Below are 26,838 nucleotides of genomic sequence, written 5' to 3' on the forward strand. Positions count from 1 at the left end.
CTCGCTGTTGGCTGGGCTCCCTGCCTGTGCCATTAAACCCCTACAACTCATCCAGAACGCCGCAGCCCGTCTGGTGTTCAACCTTCCCAAGTTCTCTCACGTCACCCCGCTCCTCCGCTCTCTCCACTGGCTTCCAGTTGAAGCTCGCATCCGCTACAAGACCATGGTGCTTGCCTACGGAGCTGTGAGGGGAACGGCACCTCAGTACCTCCAGGCTCTGATCAGGCCCTACACCCAAACAAGGGCACTGCGTTCATCCACCTCTGGCCTGCTCGCCTCCCTACCACTGAGGAAGTACAGTTCCCGCGCAGCCCAGTCAAAACTGTTCGCTGCTCTGGCCCCCAATGGTGGAACAAACTCCCTCACGACGCCAGGCCAGCGGAGTCAATCACCACCTTCCGGAGACACCTGAAACCCCACCTCTTTCAGGAATACCTAGGATAGGATAAAGTAATCCTTCTCACCCCCCTTAAAAGATTTAGATGCACTATTGTAAAGTGGCTGTTCCACTGGATGTCTTAAGGTGAACGCACCAATTTGTAAGTCGCTCTGGATAAGAGCGTCTGCTAAATGACTTAAATGTAAATGTTAAATGTAAAAATGTCAGCACAAGAACTGTTAGTCGGGAGCTTCATGAAATGGGTTTCCATGGCCGAGCAGCCATACACAAGCCTAAGATTACCATGCGCAATGCCAAGCGTCGGCTGGAGTGGTGTTAAGCTCGCCACCATTGGACTCTGGAGCAGTAGAAACACGTTCTCTGGAGTGATGAATCACGCTTCACCATCTGGCAGTCTAACGGACGAATCTGGGTTTGGCGGATGCCAGGAGAACGCTACCTGCCCTAATGCATAGTGCTAACTGTAAAGTTTGGTGGATGATGAATAATGGGCTGTGGCTATTTTTCATGGTTTGGGCTAGACACCTTCATTCCAGTGAAGGAAGATCTTAACTCTACAGAATACAATGACATTCTAAACGATTCTGTTCCAACTTTGTGGCAACAGTTTGGGGAAGGCCCTTTCCAGTTTCAGCCTGACAATGCCCCCGTGCACAAAGTGAGGTCCATATAGAAATGGTTTGTCGAGATCGGTGAGGAAGAATTTGACTGCCTGACACAGAGCCCATCGAACACCTTTAGGATGAATTGGAACGCCGACTGCGAGCCAGGCCTAATCGCCCAACATCAGTGCCGAACCTCACTAATGCTCGTGGCTGAATGGAAGCAAGTCCGTGCAGCAATGTTCCAACATCTAGTGGAAAGCCTTCCCAGAAGAGTGGAGGCTGTTATAGCTGCAAAGGGGGGACCAACTCCTTATTAATGCCAATGATTTTGGAATGAGATGTTCAACGAGCAGGTGTCCGCATACTTTTGGTCATGTAGTCTATATCTCCTGATTCCCAGTTCATCCACAAGATAGCAGTAGAAGATCACATGACTTCTCATGGCTACATGAAACTAGTTGCATCTGGTTTAGGTAGTGAGTCACTGTGCCAAAATGGCTGAACTGATATTAAAGCTTGCCATCCCAAAATTATTTTTAGCAATGGGGGCTTTCAAGTTATGGAATTTCTATTTTATTTTACATAAGACACAGACAGCTGAGGAAACTTCAAACTTATTTTCCCATTCACCCTTTCCATGCATACTAAATTTAGCATATTGCTCAGCCCTTTTTTGGTCCAGAGGGAGGAAGCATGACAATGTGATTTGTGAGAAATATGTCAGAGAATAGGAAGGACATACCACTCTAGTCTCTGGCCCTTTGTTCAAATCTGTATGATGTGACGAATGTACATTTTCTGAAGGCCTCATTTGTTGTTTTTAAGATATATTAAGGATTTCTAAGCAGTCTCCAGCAACTTTCTACATTAAATTACATTTGTAGACAAAGTTGTAATTTGTATTGAGAAATGAAATGTGTCGGTCATACATTACCCCACCGCGGCATTCTAGAATATGGCATTTGTGGAACATTATATTTTGCTGTGTGTTAAAATTACCATTGAATCTGCCATTTTAAATCTGGGGATAATCACTGTCCCAGTAATTCCCATCAAAATTGATCATAAGTTTGTGTCTGTTTCCTTCATGCAAACTTCATTCATTATAAGTTGTGAGGCGGATGTTATGTTCAGTATCCAGTAATCACACAGGATTGCCTAAAAACATGCCACTTCGATACAGCTACGAGCGGAAGGGACTTTTCATAGCAGTTTAGGAGAGCATTTTACCTAACCCTTTTCTTAACCTAATTCTCCTAACCTGCTGCGTAAGTTCTCCTAACATGCTACGAAATACTCACTTGCAGTCGTAGATGTATCGAAGTGGCGTGTTTTTAGGGAATCTCCAATCTCACAGTCTGTTCTGGGACAAACATTACTGATAGACATTACTGTGTAAATTGTAAAACAAACATTTTATAATTTTTTTAAATAAAAATGTACTTTGTTTACACTCTGTTTCCCAGATCCCAATTTAAACTTCTGGTCCTAATTTCTTTTCACAATAACCTACACTAAAGTTATTAGTGCAAGAATGAACTTTCTACCATTCAATTTAAACAAGAAACCTTTACACAACACATTTCTGTGTATATTGTGTATTTCTTTGCACACATCAACACCAGTGGAGGCTCCTCAGAGGAGGAAGGGGAGGACCATCCTCATTGAATTTCATAAAAATAGTCAAACATTTCAAATGTATCCTTTTTAGATAAAACTATACTAAATATATTCACTTGTCACCAAATAATTGATTAAAACACACTGTTTTGCTATGACAGTCTACCGTAGCCTCAACAGCACTCTCTAATGTAGCACCATAGTGTAGCCGGAGGACAGCTAGCTTCATTAACTTCAGTACAAAGCCTAGAAGGTTCGTGGTTCTCATCCCCTTCCATAAACTTAACAGTATGTGATTTAATTATGACAACTTCCAGAGGACGTCTTCCAACCTATCAGAGCTCTTGCAGCATGAACTGACATGTTGTCCATCCAATCAAATGATCAGAGAATGAATCTAGTACTGAAAGCATAAACTACAGCTAGCTAGCACTGCACAGTGCATAAAATGTGGTGAGTAGTTGACTCAAAGAGAGAGAAAGATGATAGTTGAACAGATTTTAAGCAATCCATTTCTTCAAAAATGAAGGAGAAGCGAGATATATTTTGTCATTTTTTTTGCTTTCGCTTACTTAGCTAGCAAATGCAGCTCGCAATTTTAGCCTACTCAAACACCTGGCTCAAACAGAGGGATGCTTTCTAGCTAGCTGACTATGACTATCCAACACAACACTGGAACTCTTCCAAGTCAAGGTAAGCTTTAGGTTTTACTATTTTTTTGCCACCGGGGCCCTCCGGTGTAACTGCTAAACTGCTTACTAACTGAACGCTGTAACGTTACTGCTTGGAAAGTTTTTTTCGCCTGGTCACAAACAGCTGATGTGTTGTGCATTGAAGTCCATAAGCGAAGGTAAAAGGGGAGAGGAGGAGAGAGCATTGATGCGAGAAGGAATACAACATGGCTGCTATGAAAGTGAACTGTGTTTATGTGTGATCAGGGGTTTATTTATTGAGCCGATTTGTGTTAGACCGTTTAAGAAATGTTTTGTCTGTCAATGTGTCACTGTCACCCTAAAATGTTCTCTCGGCCTGTGTGCACCTACGTTGTAAACTTTAATTCATAGTGTAGGTTGTAGCAACCTCATAATAGGTATAGGGAAAATGTGAGTATCATGTAGTAGCCTAAACCTATCGATGTTACATTGAACTGGGTGAATGGAATATGAACGACGGTCATCCAGTATGCTGTAATAGAAATAAGGCTATGCTCATATTTTTTTTTTTAAACTGACCGCCACTGATCAACACACAGTACAAAACCTGGTGTCCACAATAGACAGGGCTGTAGTGGTGTCGAGAGCTTCAAGTTTCTCTCTGTCCACGTCATAAACATGGTCCACACACACCAACACAGTCGGGAAGAAGGCACAACAACACCTCTTCCCCCTCAGGAAGCTGAAAATAATTTAGCATTAGCCCTTGGATCCTCAAAAAGTTTGACTGATGCACCATTGACAGCATATTGACTGCATGCAGCACCGCTTGGTATGACAACTGCTTGGCATTCAACCGCAAGGTGCAACAAAGGGTCGTGTGTACATCACTGAGGCCAAGCTCCCTGCCAGCCAGGACCTCAATACCAGGCGGTGTCAGAGAAAGGCCCTAAAAATGGTTTAAAAAAACTCCTGTCACCCAAGTCATAGCCTTTGTTCTCTGCAACCGCACGGCAAGTGGTTCCGATGCACCCGGTCTGGAACCAACAGGACCCTGAACAGCTTCTACCCCCCCTTCTACCCCAAGCCTAAATAGTTAACCAGACTATCTGCATTGACCACCCCTTGCACTAACATGCTGACCACACCGGCCACATCTCATGCGCGAACGATGCAAAATAAATTTACACATACATGTTATTTAGTCATTGCACCCACACTGCTGGAGCACACAAACGAGCGTCTGCGTTGCCAGGCACTAAAATAGAAGTTGCTTCAACTTGGGACGTAGAACGCGCTGCAAGTCTTGCTTCTCCCATCTCCTCATTTGGCTTTTAGAAGCATATGTTCACGTGCCATCTCCTCATTGGTTATACCCACGTGGGTGATTGAAAGATGAACCGAGTTCGGTCTGTTGTTGTGGTAACTATGAATGTTAGATGCCAATCCCCATGTAAAGTCCAAAGAAGAAAAAGAATGGAAGGAGGAGAGATGACGAGAAACTATTCGGTTTACCTTTTTATGTGTGGATTAATTGTCGTAGTAGAGGACCTTGTGCATTTCAGGTAAAATAACAACTCAATGTATATATCCCAGAACAAATTAGCTAGCAACAGCAAGCTAGATATATAAATAGGACAAATTAGCTAGCAACTGCAAGCTAGATATATAAATAGGACAAATTAGCTAGCAACTGCAAGCTAGCTAATTTGCCATGAAAGTTTAATGCTTTCTGACCTGTCCCCAAAATAATATAATTTGTTCAGAGTTTGTTTTGATATCTCTACCTGCGTGTCGTGATCACGTTCGGTGTCGGGGGACAAGATCAATTTGCACACGGTGCGCACACGTGCATCCAGTTTGGGCATGGTGGAACTCTTTTGATTCATCACATACGCTGCTGCTACTGCTTATTATCTATCCTGTTGCCTAGTAACTTTACCTCTACCTATATCTACAGTACCAGTCAAAAGTTTGGACACACCTACTCATTCCAGGGTTTTTCTTTATTTTTACTATTTTCTACATTGTAGAATAATAGTGAAAACACCAAGACATCAAAACTATGAAATAACACATAACACAGAAAAGTGTTAAACAAATAAAAGAATATTCTTGGCATTCTCTCAACCAACTTCATGAGGTAGTTAGCTGGGATGCATTTAAATGAACCAGTGTGCCTTGTTAAGTTAATTTGTGGAATTTCTTTCCTTCATAATGCGTTTGAGCCAATCAGTTGTGTGTGACATGGTAGGGGTGGTATACAGAAGATAACCCTATTTGGTAAAATCAAGTCCATATTATTGCAAGAACAGCTCAAATTAGCAAAGAGAAATGACAGTCCATCATTACTTTAAGACATGAAGTTCAGTTAATCTGGTAAAGGAAGACCCATAATTACCTCTGCTGCAGAGGATAAATTCATTAGAGTTAACTGCCACTCAGAAATTGCAGCCCAAATAAATGCTTCACAGAGTTCAAGTAACAGACACATCTCAACATCAACTGTTCAGAGGAGACTGCGTGAATCAGGCATTCATGGTCAAATTTCTGCAAAGAAACCACTTCTAAAGGACACCAATCATAAGAAGAGACTTGCTTGGGCCAAGAAACACAAGCATTGGGCATTAGAACGGTGGAAATCTGTCCTTATGGTCTGTTTTGCGTTTAGTTGGGACTGTCATTTGTTTTTCAACAGGACAATGACCCAACACACCTCCAGTCTGTGTAAGGGCTATTTGACCATGAATGAGAGTGATGGAGTGCTGCATCAGATGACCTGTCCTCCACAATCACCCGACCTCAACCCAATTGAGATGGTTTGGGATGAGTTGTACCGTTGAAGTGTGAAGTTTACATACACTTATGTTGGAGTCATTAAAACTCATTTTCAACCACTCCACAAATTCCTTGTTAAAAAACTATAGTTTTGGCAAGTCGGTTAGGAAATCTACTTTGTGCATGACACAAGTCATTTTTCCAACAACTGTTTACGGACAGATTATTTCACATATTGGGGCGGCAGAGTAGCCTAGTGGTTAGAGCGTTGGACTAGTAACCGGAGGGTTGCGAGTTCAAACCCCCGAGCTGACAAGGTACAAATCTGTCGTTCTGCCCCTGTACAGGCAGTTAACCCACTGTTCCCAGGCCGTCATTGAAAATAAGAATTTGTTCTTAACTGACTTGCCTGGTTAAATAAAGGTAAATTTAAAAAAAAAAAATATATTATTCACTGTATCACAATTCCAGTGGGTCAGAAGTTTACATACACTAAGCTGACTATGTCTTTAAACAGCTTGGAAAATTGCAGACAATTATGTCATTGCTTTAGAAGCCTCTGACAGGCTAATTGACATAATTTGAGTCAATTGAGGTGTACCTGTGGATGTATTTCAAGGCCTACCTTCAAACTCCGTGCCTCTTTGCTTGACATCATGGGAAAATCAAAAGAAATCAGCCAAGACCTCAGACGAAGAATTGTAGACCTCCACAAGTCTGGTTCATCCTTGGGGGAAATTTCCAAATGACTGAAGGTACCCCGTTCATCTGTACAAACAATAGTATGCAAGTATAAACACCATGGGACCACGCAGTCGTCATGCCGCTCAGGAAGGTTTGTTGCAGGAGGGACTGGTGCCCTTCACAAAATAGATGGCATCATGAGAATGGAAAATGATGTGGATATATTGAAGAAACATCTCAAGACATCAATCAGGAAGTTAAAGCTTGGTTGCAAATGGGTCTTCCAAATGGACAATGACCCCAAGCATACTTCCAAAGTTGTGGCAAAATGGCTTAAGGACAACAAAGTAAAGGTATTGGAGTGGCCATCACAAAGCCCTGACCTCAATCCTATAGAAAATTTGTGGGCAGAACTGAAAAAGCGTGTGTGAGCAAGGATGCCTACAAACCTGACTCAGTCACAACAGCTCTGTCAGGAGGAATGGGCCAAAATTCACCCAACTTATTGTGGGAAGCCTGTGGAAGGCTACCTGAAATGTTTGACCCAAGTTATACAATTTTAAGGCAACGCTACCAAATATTAATTGAGTGTATGTAAACCTCTGACCCACTGGGAGTGTGATGAAAGAAATAAAAGCTGAAATAAATCATTCTCTCTACCATTATTCGGACATTTCACATTCTTAAAATAAAGTGCTGATCCTATCTGACCTAAGCAGGGAATTGTTACGAGGATTAAATGTCAGGAATTGTGAAAAACTGAGTTTAAATGTATTTGGCTAAGGTGTATGTGGGAAATCCTTCAAGACTGTTGAAAAAGCATTCCAGTTGAAGCTGGTTGAGAGAATGCCAAGAGTGTGCAAAGCTGTCATCAAGGCAAAGGGTGTCTACTTTGAAGAATATAAAATATATGTTGATTTGTTTAACACTTTTTTGGTTACTTCATGATTCCATTAGCTATTTGATAGGTTTGATGTCTTCACTATTATTCTACAATGTAGAAACTCATTGTATATATATTCCTTGTGTTATTGTCTTTCTATAATTTTTCCTCAGCATTGTTAGGAAGGGCCTGTAAGTAAGTATTTCACTGTTAGTCTACACATATTGTTTTCAAAGCATTTGACAAATTACATTTTATTTTAGAACACTCAGCTATGCATTTAATGAGTGATTGCCCGTAAAATACAACTTCTCATTTTGAAAATGACCTGTGTCATCAATATCAATCAGAAACCTTTATTATTGTGTAGAAATGGACTACCCAGCTGAAATAGGTTAACGTTGGTCATAAAGTTAGTCTCGTCCAAAAACTGAGATTTGTGCAATGATAGGAAAAAAAAATCTGTTACGGAATGAAAGGTACTGTAACAGTTTTCCTTAGGTTGGGTTTATTTCAGTTCTGGCCACATTTCCACAGCTGGAGACACCCAAGTAATCATCAATTCAGAGTGCAGCTGCACTTGATCCAATTGTAATCCCTATGGGGCTAGTTATGGACCATCAGTAAATGACACAATGGGACAATATTGTAAAATGTCCATAGTTCCAAATGTCGATGATAAAACATTTTAAATTTAAAGTCAGGAAGTTCAGCCACCCTTAAAAAATACAGTAGCCTAGCAATGCATTACGAAATGCAGTATCTGCAGTTTTGCCACAAGAGGTACTGCTTTTGAAGTCGAGTGATTGGCTACCCAAAGAGCAGAAGAAGAAGGCACTAAGGCTCCAAGGACCAGCGGTCTAGTGATGTTTGATGACATTCTCCCTGCAGATGTAATGCTGGGGTATATTAACCCAGCTAACTAGGGTTAGGATTAGTGTTCCCACACGGCCATATCTCCATGTTACAGTGTTTGTTTATGGAAGACAGACGGAAGGCAAAGGTGCCTACTTGTGCTGATTAGTGATCTAGAGTTCTCTGAACACATGGCTGTGTGTTAGCATAACTAGGAAGGAAGTGTAGTTTCTTCAACTGGAGGCACACATAATGTATTAATCTGTGCAAAACTGCTACAGTAAGTGTATATTTTTATTTAAAAATTGTATTTCTTGCTGATATGAAAGATAAGGGGCATATCGGCATATGTTTCTAAAAAAAAATGTTTTGCAAGCAAAAACCCTACAGAGAAGGGTTTTCGAGAGATATTTGTAGTTATTATGTATCTTCATTAGTTACTGCCAAGGCAGCAGCTACTCTTCCTGGGGTTTGGCAAAATTAAGGCAGTTATACAATATAAAAACATTACAATACGTTCATAACAGATTTCACAACACACTGTGTACCCTCAGGCCCCTACTCCACTACCACATATCTACAACACAAAATCTATGTGTACGTGTGTGTATAGTGCGTATGTTATCATGTGTGTGTATGCATGTGTCTGTGCCTATGTTTGTTGCTTCACAGTCCCCACTGTTCCAAAAGGTGTGTATATATATATATATATATATATATCTGTGCCTATGTTTGTTGCTTCACAGTCCCCACTGTTCCAAAAGGTGTGTATATATATATATATATATATATATATATATATATATATATATAGTGCCTTGCGAAAGTATTCGGCCCCCTTGAACTTTGCGACCTTTTGCCACATTTCAGGCTTCAAACATAAAGATATAAAACTGTATTTTTTTGTGAAGAATCAACAACAAGTGGGACACAATCATGACGTGGAACGACATTTATTGGATATTTCAAACTTTTTTAACAAATCAAAAACTGAAAAATTGGGCGTGCAAAATTATTCAGCCCCTTTACTTTCAGTGCAGCAAACTCTCTCCAGAAGTTCAGTGAGGATCTCTGAATGATCCAATGTTGACCTAAATGACTAATGATGATAAATACAATCCACCTGTGTGTAATCATGTCTCCGTATAAATGCACCTGTACTGTGATAGTCTCAGAGGTCCGTTAAAAGCGCAGAGAGCATCATGAAGAACAAGGAACACACCAGGCAGGTCCGAGATACTGTTGTGAAGAAGTTTAAAGCCGGATTTGGATACAAAAAGATTTCCCAAGCTTTAAACATCCCAAAGAGCACTGTGCAAGCGATAATATTGAAATGGAAGGAGTATCAGACCAGTGCAAATCTACCAAGACCTGGCCGTCCCTCTAAACTTTCAGCTCATACAAGGAGAAGACTGATCAGAGATGCAGCCAAGAGGCCCATGATCACTCTGGATGAACTGCAGAGATCTACAGCTGAGGTGGGAGACTCTGTCCATAGGACAACAATCAGTCGTATATTGCACAAATCTGGCCTTTATGGAAGAGTGGCAAGAAGAAAGCCATTTCTTAAAGATATCCATAAAAAGTGTTGGTTAAATTTTGCCACAAGCCACCTGGGAGACACACCAAACATGTGGAAGAAGGTGCTCTGGTCAGATGAGAGTTTCCTGTCTACCACACAACGACGTTACTACAACGTATCCAATTTACCGGCAGAGACATTCTTCAAAGGACTCGGTTGGGCAACACGGCCTTCCATCTACCACCAACCTACCGAAGCGCAGCGCAGAGTAAATGTTTATTGCATTTTCCTTTTCCAAATAGGCGGTAATTCAGAATGCATAAGATACTGTATTTACGATAGCACAGCTTCTTCCCTTTGTTTCTCAGTCTTCCCGCTCTTTCACTCAAACCCAGCCCATTTTCTTTTCTGTAACAAGCTGTCATATCGGTTCTGCCCGCTAGGGACGTTTTCCTTTATGACGTCATTTGTAATCATGTTATGATTTAATTATGTGTATGTGTAATTCTGTGTGATTAGTTAGGTATTTAGTAAATATATAATTAAACCCAATTTTGTATTGCTGATTCAACTTGTGAGCCAGGGTTCGTGCAGATAACTAAGAATTTACAACTTTCAGATGAGACTGAATTAAGATGACGATTAATATTGACTGCTATTGATGTAAAATATTACTAGGTCTTTAAGAGTTTATTCGGAAGATAACAGCTCTATAGATATTATTTCGTGGTGCCCGACTCTAGTTAATTACATTTACACGATTAGCTCAATCAGGTAATATTAATGACAGAGAAATTATTTTATAGAATAGCATGTCATATCACTTAATCCGGCATAGCCAAAGACACGACACTGTTTAGTAAACTGGCGAAAACATGAACTTGTTTGACCATGCTGCAGGTGATATACCTGTTTGTTACATGCAATATTTGTTATTGGACAGATGTTGCTCTCTGGTTTTGTGATGAAACAAATGTATGTGTAGTTTAATTTATTCCCCTACAGTGTGGCTGTCGTCTTTTTGTTGTCACGACCTTATTGTATATCATGATGGCTTATGAACAAATGGGTTATAGAGCAAACAATGCAATTATCACAACAGGTTGCAATTTGGCTTTTTTACTGGTTTGGCTTGGCTTCCTCAGTGATTTTACCCACACACAGCTACTGGATTGAAGTAGCAAATATCAGGAGGCAGTGGACATAGTTAGACCAAATGAAGATGAGGAAGACATGGCAGTGTATGCCCCACAGTGTGCTGAGAATGTTGTTCAACAGTTGCGTTCCTGATATAGGCCTTAATGATCGTGAAGAAAGTGTATTTTTGTTGCATTCATTGAGCAGGTGATAAATTGTACTGGCCAAACCAGCAGAAATTGGAAATCATTGTGAAAGGGTCTAAAAGGCTTTTGGATCTACATAACTTATCAGCTGAAATATTGCAAGGAATATTGTCCAAATAAGTTCCCCCCTCTCAGGCCCCAGAGCCTGTGTAGGGATCTGAGTAGTGTTGGATCCTGTATTTTACATTATAGCCATTAGATATGATTAAATATTATCTGATGTTGGTTGTGTGAGGTGTCTGCATTTGTGCACTGGAGCATCATTATGAGATTAAACAACTGCTTGCTACTTGCCTGTTTGTGTGTGACAAGAACTGAGTAACATGGTGTGACCTGCATGTTGCAAAACTGTAGATAACAGCCCAGCAGATGCTTTGTCCTTGTGTTTGTATGTAACAATATTGAGCACATGGTGTGACTTGCTGTATCTTACAAAGTTGTGATAGGGAGGGGTGGTCATCACAAGGTTTAACTGAGATGGAAAAATACAGAAGACGCAATGAGTTTGGGGGGCACATTCAGAACGGGGTGTTGCGAGAACAAGTGGACTTTTGTTAGATAACAGGAGCCAGGTGCGAGATAATGGTATGGAGCATGAGAGCCTGGATGTTCTTCACAAGCAAGTTACATCTATCAACAGAAGCGCCAAGAGGCGGGGACCCGCCTGGGCGCCTGCAATAGGCTGAGCAAGTTTAAACCACGCCCAGTCTCTACTGTGATAGGCCAACAGGGTTGGAACTGTCTATCACAGTAGAAAGAATACTGTTTACGACCAGGATGCGGTCATCATTCTGGAGACCCCTCAGTTCCCTGTTCTGCCCTGTGTGGTATTACAGTGAGCCCGTATATACGAAAGTTGCATTTGCCATTTATTACTTAGCTAATAAAAAATACATAGTATAAAATCGGTGACTCGTTGTTATATTTATCCTGATACCAGATTTGAATTTACGCAACTCTAACAGTAGACATGAATAAGAAGGAGATTATTATTTATATAATATATATTATTTTCGGCTGTTTGTTTTGGGGCAATATGAGTGTTTTTTTCACCCTTCGTTTATTTCCTATGTTAAAGTTTCTCAGTTTTCACCCCAACCAGTAGGTCGAGGCAATAAGCATGTAGTCAGTCTGCCATAAAACCCCACCGAAGAAGAAGTGCCTCAGAATAAAAATGGCGGAGACTGGTAAACGTGAAGTTGATTTTGCGGACAGAAATGAAACTGATACTTCTAAGGCCAAACGACTAAAGAATGACCCGAATAGTGACCAAGATAATCACAATGAATCAGCATCTGCAAATCCTTTGTTCGGATTTAAAACAACAAGGGTTCTGCGGGACTCTGCACGGGAGAAAAATATGTTCATACACGGAAAGGTGGCTAACGTTACTGCTATCTAGGTATCTAGCTAGTTAGTCAATGTTGGCTAATAGCTAGCTAAACTAAAACCAAAAAGATTATAGATGTTTATAAGTGGTGACGTTAAATAGCTATATTATATAGGTTGGAAATCTGTGGTTGCGGCCACTTAAACTTCAAATGTTAGTAGCTTGGTAGAAGCTCGCATCGCATAATTCGTCTTGCTTGCCTGTTGTCACAGTGACCAGTCGTCAGTGTACGAACCAATTTAGCGATGGCTGCCTAGGGCCGCGAGGTGTCGTTAGTTGAATAAAATTGTTTATTTGTATCATGCATGTCTTGTCCAACTATATGACAACAATACATGTGGTTAAATACTTAACCTTGTTAACGTTCGATTGTCTAGGTAGCTAGTTAACAAGGTGTACAGTCCATTGAATCTCAAACAACAATGTATTATTTCCTTGATACCCTATCAGTTGAACGACCAGGATGCGGTCATCATTCTGGAGAAGACCCCTATTAGGGAAGACACCCTGTTGGAGATTTTCAATGGCTCCAGACTGAAGTTGGACATGAGGAATGATATCTACAGCACGTATCAACTCCAACCCCCTGCTCATTTGAATGGTATGCCCTAGGATACATAAGCTAGATCTGTTCCAAAATGACATGAACAGTTATATGAAAATTCGTCATTCCCTTGAGAGGGAGCTTATTTGCATATAGGTCCTACTGTACCTATGATTGGCTATGGCTCACTGGTCTCTGTAGAATCCGGGTCTGGACATGACAAATGTATTATTTACTGCAGTCTCTATTAATTGTCCAAATGCACTGCCGCTTTCCCACTCTATATTGCTACAGTGTTTTCACAAATCCTTACTGTAAGTCATTCTCAAACATATGAATGTGAAAATGACCATATCTAAGTGCTCACTTGTCAGAAAATGTAAAAAAGGTGTCAATATTCCTGGGGATGTATATGAACATTTGATATCTTATTAAAATCTGTTATGTTACATGCGCCGAATACAACAGGTGTAGACATAGTGAAATTATTACTTTACAAGCCCTTAACCAAAAATGCAGTTAAGAAAATACTTTTAAAAAGAGAGAAATGTCAAATAATTAAAGAGTGCAGTAAAATAACTATAGCAGGGATATATACAGGGGCTACCGGTGTGAAGGTAATTGAGGTAATATGTACATGTAGGTAGAGTTCTTAAAGTGACTATGCATAAATAATAACAGAGTAGCACCAGCGTAGAAGATGGGTGGGTGGGTGGGTGGGGGGGCGCAAATGCAAATAGTCTGGGTAGCCATTTGATTAGCTGTTCAGGGTGGCTTGGGGGTAGAAGCTGTTTCGAAGCCTCTTGGACCTAGACTTGGCGCTCTGGTAGCACTTTCCGTGCGGTAGCAGAGAGAACAGTCTATAACTAGGGTGGCTGGAGTCTTTGACCATTTTTAGGGACTTCCTCTGCCTGGTATAGAGGTCCTGGATGGCAGGAAGCTTGGCCCCGGTGATGTACTGGGCTGTACGCACTACCCTATGCAGTGCCTTGTGGTCGGAGGCCGAGCAGTTGCCATACCAGGCAGTGATGTAACCTGTCAGGATGCTCTCGATGGTGCAGCTGTAAAACCTTTTGAGGATCTGAGGACCTATGCAAAATCTTTTCAGTCTCCTGAGGGGGAATAGGTTTTGTCGTGCCCTCTTCACGACTGTCTTGGTGTGCTTGGACCATGTTAGTTTGTTGGGGATGTGGACGCCAAGGAACTTAAAGCTCTCAACCTGCTCCACTACAGCCTCGTCAGTGAGAGTGGGGGTTTACTCAGTCCTCCTTTTTCCTGTAGTCCACAATCATCTCCTTTGCCTTGATCACGTTAAGGGAGAGGTTGTTGTCCTTGCACCACACAGTCTCTGACCTCCCTATAGGCTGTCTCGTTGTTGTTGTTGATCAGGCCAACCACTTGTGTCGTCAGCAAACCTAACGCTGGTGTTGGTGTCGTGCTTACAAGAGGGGACTAAGCATGCACCCCTGAGTTGCCACCGTGTTGAGGATCAACGTGGCAGATGTAACTTTGCCTACCCTTAACACCTGGGTGCGGCCCGTCATGAAGTCCAGGATCCAGTTGTAGAGGGAGGTGTGTAGTCCCAGGGTCCTTAACTTAGTGATGAGCTTTGTGGGCACTATGGCTTTGAACGCTAAGCTGTAGTCAATGAACAGCATTCTCACATAGGTGTTCCTTTTGTCCAAGTGGGAAAGGGCAGTGTGATTGAGATTGCGTCATCTGTGAATCTGCTGGGGCGGTATGCAAATTGGAGTGGGTCTAGCATTTCTGGGATGATGGTGATTTGAGCCATAACCAGCCTTTCAAAGCACTTCATGGCTACTGACATGAGTGCTTCGGGGTGGCAGTCATTTAGGCAGGTTACCTTCGCTTTCTTGGGCACAGGGATTATGGTGGTCTGCTTGAAACATGTATGTATTACAGACTTGGTCACGGAGAGGTGGAAAATGTCAGTGAAGACACTTGCCAGTTGGTCCACACATGCTCTGAGTACACATCCTGGTAATCCGTCAGGCCCCGCGGCCTTGTGAATGTTAACCTGTTTAAAGGTCTTGCTCACATCGGCTACGGAGAGCGTGATCACACAGTCGCCTTCGCCTGGAACAGGTGTTGCTCTCATACATGCTTCAGTGTTGCTTCCCTCAAAGCGAGCACAAAAGGCATTTATCTCGTCTGGGTGGCTCGAGTCACTGGGCAGCTCGTGGCTGGGTTTCCCTTTTGTGTTAGTATTTTTTTTCTCGCCTATTTAACTTAACCCTTCCTGTGTACTAGATCATAAACAGCATACAACTGACCTAAACGTTTGGAAATTATAAGTTCACTTTCGCAAGCATGGCCTGAAAACGCATCCCAAGTGCACTGTTTACCTCGCTTCTGAAGTATAGAAAAAGTATAGAAAAAAAACTCCAACTGTCAATTCATTGGAAAAAAAAAAGAATTACAGGAGTCAGTTTGGGAAATGTAACCTTTTATTTAACTAGGCAAGTCAGTCAACCTCTCTGGGATATGTGGGACGCGTCCCACCTGGCCAAAAGCCGGGGGAAATGCAGAGCGCCAAATTCAAATAAATTACTATAAAAATCTAAATTTCATTAAATCACACGTGCAATATAGCAAATTAAAGCTACACTTGTTGTGAATCCTGCCAACATGTCAGATTTCAAAAAGGCTTTTCGGCGAAAGCAAACGATGCTATTATCTGAGAATAGCACCACCGTAAACAAAGAGAGAAACCATATTTCAACTCTACAACGCAGAAATAAAAATATAATTCATGCCTTACCTTTGACGAGCTTCTTTTGTTGGCACACACAAATGTCCCATAAACATCACAAATGGTCCTTTTGTTCGATTGATTCCGTCGATATATATCCAAAATGTCCATTTATTTGGCGCGTTTGATCCAGAAAAACACAGTTTCCAACTTGCGCAACGTGACTACAAAATATCTCAAAAGTTACCTGTAGACTTTGCCAAAACATTTCAATCTACTTTTGTAATACAACTTTAGGTAATTTTTAACGTAAATAATCGATAAAATTGAAGACTGGATGATCTGTGTTCAAAACAGGAGGAAAACAAACTGTAGCTAGCTTTCTGGTCACGCGCCTCTATCTACATTTACATTTAAGTCATTTAGCAGACGCTCTTATCCAGAGCGACTTACAAATTGGTGCATTCACCTTATGACATCCAGTGGAACAGTAGTGCATCTAAATCTTTTAAGGGGGTGAGAGGGATTACTTTATCCTATCCTAGGTATTCCTTAAAGAGGTGGGGTTTCAGGTGTCTCCGGAAGGTGGTGATTGACTCCGCTGTCCTGGCGTCGTGAGGGAGTTTGTTCCACCATTGGGGGGCCAGAGCAGCGAACAGTTTTGACTGGGCTGAGCGGGAACTGTACTTCCTCAGTGGTAGGGAGGCGAGCAGGCCAGAGGTGGATGAACGCAGTGCCCTTGTTTGGGTGTAGGGCCTGATCAGAGCCTGGAGGTACTGAGGTGCCGTTCCCCTCACAGCTCCGTAGGCAAGCACCATGGTCTTGTAGCGGATGCGAGCTTCAACTGGAAGCCAGTGGAGAGAGCGGAGGAGCGGGGTGACGTGAGAGAACTTGGGAAGGTTGAACACCAGGCGGGCTGCGGCGTTCTGGATGAGTTGTAGGGGTTTAATGGCACAGGCAGGGAGCCCAGCCAACAGCGAGTTGCAGTAATCCAGACGGGAGATGACAAGTGCCTGGATTAGGACCTGCGCCGCTTCCTGTGTGAGGCAGGGTCGTACTCTGCGGATGTTGTAGAGCATGAACCTACAGGAACGGGCCACCGCCTTGATGTTAGACAGGGTGTTGTCCAGGATCACGCCAAGGTTCTTAGCGCTCTGGGAGGAGGACACAGTGGAGTTGTCAACCGTGATGGCGAGATCATGGAACGGGCAGTCCTTCCCCGGGAGGAAGAGCAGCTCCGTCTTGCCGAGGTTCAGCTTGAGGTGGTGATCCGTCATCCACACTGATATGTCTGCCAGACATGCAGAGATGCGATTCACCACCTGGTCATCAGAAGGGGGAAAGGAGAAGATTAATTGTGTGTCGTCTGCATAGCAATGATAGGAGAGACCATGTGAGGTTATGACAGAGCCAAGTTACTTGGTGTATAGCGAGAATAGGAGAGGGCCTAGAACAGAGCCCTGGGGGACACCAGTGGTGAGAGCACGTGGTGTGGAGACGGATTCTCGCCACGCCACCTGGTAGGAGCGACCTGTCAGGTAGGACGCAATCCAAGCGTGGGCCGCGCCGGAGATGCCCAACTCGGAGAGGGTGGAGAGGAGGATCTGATGGTTCACAGTATCGAAGGCAGCCGATAGGTCTAGGAGGATGAGAGCAGAGGAGAGAGAGTTAGCTTTAGCAGTGCGGAGCGCCTCCGTGATACAGAGAAGAGCAGTCTCAGTTGAATGACTAGTCTTGAAACCTGACTGATATGGATCAAGAAGGTCATTCTGAGCGAGATAGCGGGAGAGCTGGCCAAGGACGGCACGTTCAAGAGTTTTGGAGAGAAAAGAAAGAAGGGATACTGGTCTGTAGTTGTTGACATCGGAGGGATCGAGTGTAGGTTTTTTCAGAAGGGGTGCAACTCTCGCTCTCTTGAAGACGGAAGGGACATAGCCAGCGGTCAGGGATGAGTTGATGAGCGAGGTAAGGGAGAAGGTCTCCGGAAATGGTCTGGAGAAGAGAGGAGGGGATAGGGTCAAGTGGGCAGGTTGTTGGGCGGCCGGCCGTCACAAGACGCGAGATTTCATCTGGAGAGAGAGGGGAGAAAGAGGTCAGAGCACAGGGTAGGACAGTGTGAGCAGAACCAGCGGTGTCGTTTGACTTAGCAAACGAGGATCGGATGTCGTCGACCTTCTTTTCAAAATGATTGACGAAGTCATCTGCAGAGAGGGAGGAGGAGGAGGGGGGGGATTCAGGAGGGAGGAGAAGGTGGCAAAGAGCTTCCTAGGGTTAGAGGCAGATGCTTGGAATTTAGAGTGGTAGAAAGTGGCTTTAGCAGCAGGGAGAGAAGAGGAAAATGTAGAGAGGAGGGAGTGAAAGGATGCCAGGTCCGCAGGAGGCGAGTTTTCCTCCATTTCCGCTCGGCTGCCCGGAGCCCTGTTCTGTGAGCTCGCAATGAGTCGTCGAGCCACGGAGCGGGAGAGGAGGACCGAGCCGGCCTGGAGGATAGGGGACATAGAGAGTCAAAGGATGCAGAAAGGGAGGAGAGGAGGGTTGAGGAGGCAGAATCAGGAGATAGGTTGGAGAAGGTTTGAGCAGAGGGAAGAGATGATAGGATGGAAGAGGAGAGAGTAGCGGGGAGAGAGAGCGAAGGTTGGGACGGCGCGATACCATCCGAGTAGGGGCAGTGTGGGAAGTGTTGGATGAGAGCGAGAGGGAAAAGGATACAAGGTAGTGGTCGGAGACTTGGAGGGAGTTGCAATGAGGTTAGTGGAAGAACAGCATCTAGTAAAGATGAGGTCGAGCGTATTTCCTGCCTTGTGAGTAGGGGGAAGGTGAGAGGGTGAGGTCAAAAGAGGAGAGGAGTGGAAAGAAGGAGGCAGAGAGGAATGAGTCAAAGGTAGACGTGGGGAGGTTAAAGTCGCCCAGAACTGTGAGAGGTGAGCCGTCCTCAGGAAAGGAGCTTATCAAGGCATCAAGCTCATTGATGAACTCTCCGAGGGAACCTGGAGGGCGATAAATGATAAGGATGTTAAGCTTGAAAGGGCTGGTAACTGTGACAGCATGGAATTCAAAGGAGGCGATAGACAGATGGGTAAGGGGAGAAAGAGAGAATGACCACTTGGGAGAGATGAGGATCCCGGTACCACCACCCCGCTGACCAGAAGCTCTCGGGGTGTGCGAGAACACGTGGGCAGACGAAGAGAGAGCAGTAGGAGTAGCAGTGTTGTCTGTGGTGATCCATGTTTCCGTCAGTGCCAAGAAGTCGAGGGACTGGAGGGAGGCATAGGCTGAGATGAACTCTGCCTTGTTGGCCGCAGATCGGCAGTTCCAGAGGCTACCGGAGACCTGGAACTCCACGTGGGTCGTGCGCGCTGGGACCACCAGATTAGGGTGGCCGCGGCCACGCGGTGTGGAGCGTTTGTATGGTCTGTGCAGAGAGGAGAGAACAGGGATAGACAGACACATAGTTGACAGGCTACACAAGAGGCTACGCTAATGCAAAGGAGATTGGAATGACAAGTGGACTACACGTCTCGAGTGTTCAGAATGTTAAGCTTACGTAGCAAGAATCTTATTGACTAAAATGATTAAAATGATACAGTACTGCTGAAGTAGGCTAGCTGGCAGAGGCTGCGTTGTTGACTATGTAGGCTAGCTGGCAGTGGCTGCGTAGTTGACACTACACTAATCAAGTCGTTCCGTTGAGTGTAATAGTTTCTACTGTGCTGCTATTCGGGGCTAGCTGGCTAGCTAGCAGTGTTGATTACGTTACGTTGCGTTAAAAGAACGACAATAGCTGGCTAGCTAACCTAGGAAATCGCTCTAGACTACACAATTATCTTTGATACAAAGACGGCTATGTAGCTAGCTATGTAGCTAGCTACGATCAAACAAATCAAGCCGTTGTACTGTAATGAAATTAAATGAAAATGTGATACTACCTGTGGAGCGAAGCGAAATGCGACCGGGTTGTTGAGTGCGGAAGTTCTGTTCGGTAGACGTTGGCTAGCTGTTGGCTAGCTAGCAGTGTCTCCTACGTTAAGGACGACAAATAGCTGGCTAGCTAACCTCGGTAAATTAAGATAATCACTCTAAAACTACACACTCTAAACTACACAATTATCTTGGATACGAAGACAGCAAAGACAACTATGTAGCTAGCTAACACTACACTAATCAAGTCGTTCAGTTGAGTGTAATAGTTGTGCTGCTAATCGGTAGACGGTGGACGTTAGCTAGCTGGCTAGCTGCAGGGCAGATAGTAGTGTAGACTGCGTTAGGACGACGAAATACGATAATTACGCAATTATCTATGATACAAAGACGGCTATGTAGCTAGCTAAGAAGAAATTGCTAAGATTAGACAAATCAAACCGTTGTACTATAATGAAATGTAATACTACCTGCGGACCGAGTGCGGATGCGACCGCTCGCTCCAACCCGGAAGAGTAAGCGGTATCTAACAGTACACTTCAAGTGACCCGAGTTCAAGATGGCCGTACTTCTTCATTACAAAGGAATAACCTCAACCAATTTCTAAAGACTGTTGACATCCAATGGAAGCGATAGGAACTGCAATAAGGTCCCTTAGAAATCTGGATTCCCAAAGAAAACCCATTGAAAAGCGAGTGACCTAAAAATAAAAATAAATCTGAATGGTTTGTCCTGTGTTTCGCCTGCTAAATAAGTTCTGCTATACTCACAGACATGATTCAAACCGTTTTAGAAACTTCAGGGTGTTTTATATCCAAATCTACTAGACTCTCTAGTACACAAATGTATTTACCGTTTATACTGGTCCAACCGGTCAGAAAAAATTATATTGTAATCTAAAAGCAACTGTTTGGCACACAATACTCACACAACACTTGCTCCAAAACCCGACTTTTTCTAGATCTCCAGTAGTTTCCACAACTAAGTCAAATGTCTTCCACAGATCTGACTTCCTCTTTCCCTCCTGAACAACCTGTAAACATTTGCCCATTTCAAGTTTCTTTTTCACATCCTCCGCATCCATTTTGCTGTCGACATTACTGTGTTCGGAGTTGGTTATAACCAGTTCATTGATGTGACTGATTGGCTATAGGTCATGCCCTATTGGTCACATGCATGCAATGCTCACATGTTTCGAGTAAAGACAGCAAGGGTTGAGGGAATAGGGAATGTTTTTTCCTAAACAAATGAGGGATTTCTATAAACATTTTAATTTAAAAACAAGTAAACTAAATGTCTGAAATTGTTGCAGCTTCAACACAGACAGCGCAATAAAGACTTGTTGTGCATTTTCGCTGCAGTAAGGAGGAGAGCGAGAACGTGCGCCAGTCACACAGGCAATCGCTGTCATTTTTTAAAACTGCGTGTGACCATCAGGCTCTTTCTTGAGTCGTGTGTGTGTGTGTCCTAATTATTTAACCAAACAGTGTGCTTAAAGCATCAGACAAGCTCAGTTCATATGTCGTTGGTTTTATTCAAACACAAGGTGTGTCTGTCGATTATATGGAAAAACAGGTTTAAACATCTTGACCAATCGATTGGAACAGAACGACTCGGTCGACCAAGATTTGCTTCAGTCGGGGACAGCTGTAGATTCAATACATTGGACCAAATCAAATAATTCTGCAATGCGAAGTGGCACCATTATCATTTCCTAATGGAATTCAAATCTCTGACTGAAATCTGATGTGATATTGATCCTTGTTTCTTGGTTCCAAAGAGATGAAGACCACAGTGGTGTGTCCGGCCACAGAGAAGCATGTGAAGAAATACCTGCGCCAGGAGACCTACTTGGTGCAGGAGACTGGGGAGGACTACCGCTCTATCACCCTACCTTACATTCAGAGTCAGAGCTTCAGTGTACAGGTAGCATTTCATTGCTTTCAAGGTGAAAATATTAGTCCCACAGTATCCCACTCCACATCCGAAGGCCTTGATTGTCGACTCTGTAAATGCACGGTTCTTACAGGTGATCATCCTCAATCTGGGATTACAATACCATCCATATAAAAGAGCCAGATTGGGCAATGCGTCACGGATGCTTGATAGGTCATTAGTAAGGGCTTTCCTCCGATCTTAAAGGGTTAACGTGATGCCGCTGTCAGGGGCGGACTAGTTATTTGGAGGCCTCTGTCAGAGGCCAGTCTGAGGCCCCATCCATGTTTATTTAACACAATCATGGCTACTGAACAAAGCGGTGTTTGGAGCCAGCTCTTTTAGGTGAACAAAGCGGAATGAAAAGGCTAACTGAAAAGACTTGATATGCCTTTCACTAATAAAGGTCTTTTCATCACCACATAGAACACGAGTGGGCAATTTTCAACAAATGGCAGGTATTTGAAACAGTGTACAGTAACAGTACATCGGCAAATACGCCCTTCTGCTGCTTGACAAGTAGAGCCCACAAAGGATGGGGAAATTAACCTAAACTTCTCATACTTGTCAGGTATAGTTTACTTTTATATCACTCAAATATCCAATTAATGGTTGCCAATATTGAAAGATTGTGATTTGTAAACCTGCACTTCTATGATTTATGTGGTAATGATTTTCTTGTTGCTGTGTATTTCCCCTCCAGTGGGTGTACAACATCTTGGAGAAGAAAGCGGAGGCAGAGCGCATCGTTTATGAGGACCCAGACCAGGACGTCGGCTTTGTCCTGCTCCCAGACTTCAAGTGGGATCAAAAGCAGGTGAGATACCTTGTATGATTCTGTCCAAGTGATCTAAAAGTCTAAACCTATCCTAAATCAGAACTTCGACTTTGAGACACTTTATACATAGGGCCAAAGTGGACAATGGAGATGCCATTCAAGCCTATTCTTGAACACATGGTTACTTTCACCCCCCCTAGTTGGATGACTTGCATTTGATTGCCATCGTTCATCGAAGGGACATCAAAAGTTTGCGAGGCCTGACAGCGCTGCATCTGCCATTGCTGACTAACATCCGCAAGAAGGGAGAGGTGAGAAGGATCCTATAATACATACATATTTTCATATTGCGATTGTTTGAGGGATGGGATTTGCCTAGGAATACTGACTGTTTATTTAGCAACCTTCTTGTCATTAAACCATTTTCTTTTCCTGTCAAATACATTCCGTGGTGAAGTTTCCCATAGGTACAGATTAATGATCAGCCTCACTACTTAACTCTTACACTACATGGTCTGTAGCCTGCTAGTTTTCTGTTCTACCTGATAATTCATTGCAGACACCTGGTGTCCCAGGTCTAAATCAGTCCTTGATTAGAGGGGAACAATGAAAAACTGCAGTTGAACTGTCTTTGAGGTTCAGAGTTGAGTTTGATGGGTCTTGGGGCAACCACTCCTTCCTCTGTCATATAGTTGTGCTTGTTTCTCATGGTGCTTTCCCCTATCACAGGAGAGCATTCTGAAGCGGTACGGTGTGGCAGCCAGTAAGCTGAAAGTGTACCTCCACTACCAACCGTCCTACTACCACCTCCACATCCACTTCAATGCCCTGAGCTACGAGGCCCCGGGCTGCGGGGTGGAGCATGCCCACCTGCTTTCGGACGTCATCCAGAACCTCCAGGCAGACTCCCAGTACTACCACAGTCGCTCCCTCTCCTTCCCCCTGCGGGCTGACCAAGGCCTGCTCAGCAAGTTCAAGGATGCTGGCAAGCTGTAGTGTCTAGACGCCCAAACACGACAACACTACTACGGAAGGACCTCAGAGGGATGAACACGTTGGGAATGGTGGTGGTTTGGAACTCTGGCCTTTTCACAATTGAATTTGCTAAAATCCTGTATCTTCTCTTCTCCGTCCTCTCTCGCCTCCTTTTTAAAAAGGTCATGGAGAGGCAGCGAAGAGAGGTAAATGTGGACGAAAATATGCTTGTATGAAATTACTCCTCCATTCGCGTGTTGCATGAATGACGTTTACAGGGGTAAATCTAAAAATACATGTGGTAAGTGATAAAGACAAATAAAGTTAGTTGTGCCAGACATTTTATAGATAAAACGATAAGTAGCATATTGATTTTCAATGTGTGCATGCTTTTCTCCTCAGAAAAAAACTAACGCTGATTCAAAGCGGGTTTGGCAGATTTCAGAACTCTTCCACGAAGGGAACGAATTGATATCTCCTCAACCACTTATCGGGTTCCTGGTCATGGAGGAGAGAGGGTGGAGGACAGACTTTTTCCCAAATGAGAAAAGGCCACAAATGTCCGTCACTTTGACATTCACTTACAAACCAAAAATCAGTATTAGAAAATATTCATGCAGATTGTTTTCTAATAATTTAGCCAGATACTGTACATACAGTGCCTGAAAGTATTCATACCCCTTGATTTATTCTACATTTTGTTACAGCCTGAAAAAAAAGTCTCACGTATTCACACCGCTGAGTCAATACATGTTAGAATCACCAGCGATTACAGCTGCGAGTCTTTCTGGGTACGTTTCTAAGGACTTTGCACACTTGGATCGTACAATATTTGCCCATTATTCTTTTCAGAATTCTTCAACCTCAAGTTGGTTGTTGATCATTGCTTGACAACCATTTAAGTCTTGCCATAGATTTTCAAGCATATTTAAGTGAAAACTAACTCAGCCACTCAAACATTGTGTGTTGGTAAGAAACTGCAGTGTAGACTTGGCCCTGTGTTTTAGGTTATTGTCCTACTGAAAGGGGAATTCACCTCCCAGTCTGGTGGAAAGCAGACAACCAGGTATCCCTCTAGGATTTTGCCTGTGCTTAGCTCCATGATGTTTTTATTTTTTATCCTGAAAAACACCCCACTCCTTAACGATTACAAGAATACCCATAACATGATGAATCCACCAATATGCTTGAAAATATTAAGAGTGGTACTCAGTAATATGTTTGGGGCAAATCCAATACAACACTTTATATTCTGGACAAAAAATGAATTGCTTTTCCACATTTTTTGGCACTATTACTTTAGTCTCTTGTTGCAAACAGGATGTATGTTTTTGGAATATTTTTCATTCTGTACAGGCTTCCTTTTCACACTCAATTAGGTTAGTATTGTGGAGTAAATACAATGTTGTTGATCCATCCTCCCTTTTCTCTTATCACAGCCATTAAACTCTGTAACTGTTTTAAAGTCACTATTGGCCTCATGGTGAAATCCCTGAGCGTTTAGGAAGGACACCTGTAACTTTAGTGACTGTGTGTGTTGATACACCATCCAAAGTGTAATTATTAACTTCACTATGCTCAAAGTAATATTTGATGTCTTTTTTTTTTTTTACCCATCTACCAATTAGGTTCCCTTCTTTGTGAGGCATTGGAAAACCTTTGTGGTTGAATCTGTGTTTGAAATTCACTGCTCGACTGAGGGACCTTACAATTATCTGTATGTGTGAGGTACAGAGATGTAGCCATTCAAACATCATGTTAAACATTTATTGCACGGAGTGAGTCCATTAAATTTCTGTGACTTAAGCAAAAAAACATACTCCTGAACTTTAGGCTTCCCATAACAAAGGAGTTGAATACTTATTGACTCAAGACATTTAAGCTTTTAATTTCTACCAAAAAATCTATTTAATCTGTTTTAAATTCAGGCTGTAACACAATTTTGAAAAAGTCAAGGGGTGTGAATACTTTCTGAAAGCACTGTATTTGTTTCTCTGTAGCCTATAGATTATTTTGTTTTTAATACAAGTCCTGAGGATTGAGGTTCAACTGTAGTTGTACTGTATTGCCTTGGTGGATTCAGAATTTGCAGTTGCTCATTTTTTGTTAAACTTTTTAAAAATATATTTGTTGAACAGAAATAAAGAATTGTACAACCATTTTTGTTTGCCAGTTGTGACTTCTCTGAAGATGCTTGATGTATTTGGACAAGTGCAGTGGTAGAAAAATAACTGAATTGTCATACTTCAGTAAAGGTACCCTAATAGAAAATGACTCAAGGGAGTCGCCCAGTAAAATACTATAGGAGTAAAAGTCTAAAAATATCTGGTTTTAAATGTACTTAAGTCTAGTGGTGCAAAAAGTACTAAATTGTCATAAATATAAATAGTAAAGTACAGTCGTGGCCAAAAGTTTTGAGAATGACACAAATATTAATTTTAACAATGTCTGTATGATGGCAATTTGCATATATTCCAGAATGTTATGAAGAGTGATCAGATGAATTGCAATTAATTGTAAAGTCCCTCTTTGCCATGCAAATGAACTGAATCCCCCAAAAACATTTCCACTGCATTTCAGCCCTGCCACAAAAGGACCAGCTGACATATCAATGATTCTCTCGTTAACACAGGTGTGAGTGTTGACAAGGCTGGAGATCACTCGGTCATGCTGATTGAGTTCGAATAACAGACTGGAAGCTTCAAAAGGAGGGTGTTGCTTGTAATCATTGTTCTTCCTCTGTCAACCACGGTTACCTGCAAGGAAACATGTGCCGTCATCATTGCTTTGCACAAAATGTGCTTCACAGGCAAGGATATTGCTGCCAGTAAGATTGCACCTAAATCAACCATTTATCGGATCATCAAGAACTTCAAACAGAGTGGTTCAGTTGTTGTGAAGAAGGCTTCAGGGTGCCCAAGAAAGTCCAGCAAGCGCCAGGACCGTCTCCTAAAGTTGATTCCGCTGCGGGATCGGGGCACCACCAGTACAGAGCTTGCTCAGAAATGACAGCAGCAGCAGAGTGCATCTGCACACACAGTGAGGCGAAGACTTTGAGGATGGCCTGGTGTCAAGAAGGGCAGCAAAGAAGCCACTTCTTTCCAGGAAAAACGTCAGGGACTGACAGATATTCTGCAAAAGGTACAGGGATTGGACTGCTGAGGATTGGGGTAAAGTAATTTTCTCTGATGAATCCCCTTACCGATTGTTTGGGGCATCTGGAAAAAAGCTTGTCCGGAGAA

At 42.9% G+C, this 26,838-nt stretch overlaps 1 protein-coding gene across 1 annotated transcript; it reads left to right on the top strand.

The window, feature by feature from the left end:
• Window positions 1–12,493: 12,493 nt before the first annotated feature.
• Window positions 12,494–25,757, top strand: dcps (decapping enzyme, scavenger). Its single transcript, XM_029671566.2, has 6 exons — window positions 12,494–12,721; window positions 13,184–13,334; window positions 21,689–21,834; window positions 22,547–22,660; window positions 22,822–22,932; window positions 23,351–25,757. The coding sequence occupies exons 1-6, from the start codon at window positions 12,518–12,520 to the stop codon at window positions 23,615–23,617; spliced, it is 993 nt and encodes a 330-aa protein (XP_029527426.2). The 5' UTR covers window positions 12,494–12,517; the 3' UTR covers window positions 23,618–25,757.
• The last annotated feature ends 1,081 nt before the right edge of the window (window positions 25,758–26,838 follow it).

This window comes from Oncorhynchus nerka, linkage group LG10 (assembly GCF_034236695.1).
Source record: "Oncorhynchus nerka isolate Pitt River linkage group LG10, Oner_Uvic_2.0, whole genome shotgun sequence".
Lineage (NCBI taxonomy): Eukaryota > Metazoa > Chordata > Actinopteri > Salmoniformes > Salmonidae > Oncorhynchus > Oncorhynchus nerka.

Bases quoted from the DNA above. Each gene is read 5' to 3' on its own strand.
- dcps (XM_029671566.2), top strand. From the start codon at position 12,518: ATGGCGGAGACTGGTAAACGTGAAGTTGATTTTGCGGACAGAAATGAA. The intron at 13,335-21,688 runs GTATGCCCTAGG...TTGGTTCCAAAG, and splicing joins ACCCCCTGCTCATTTGAATG to AGATGAAGACCACAGTGGTG. The intron at 22,933-23,350 runs GTGAGAAGGATC...CCCCTATCACAG, and splicing joins ACATCCGCAAGAAGGGAGAG to GAGAGCATTCTGAAGCGGTA.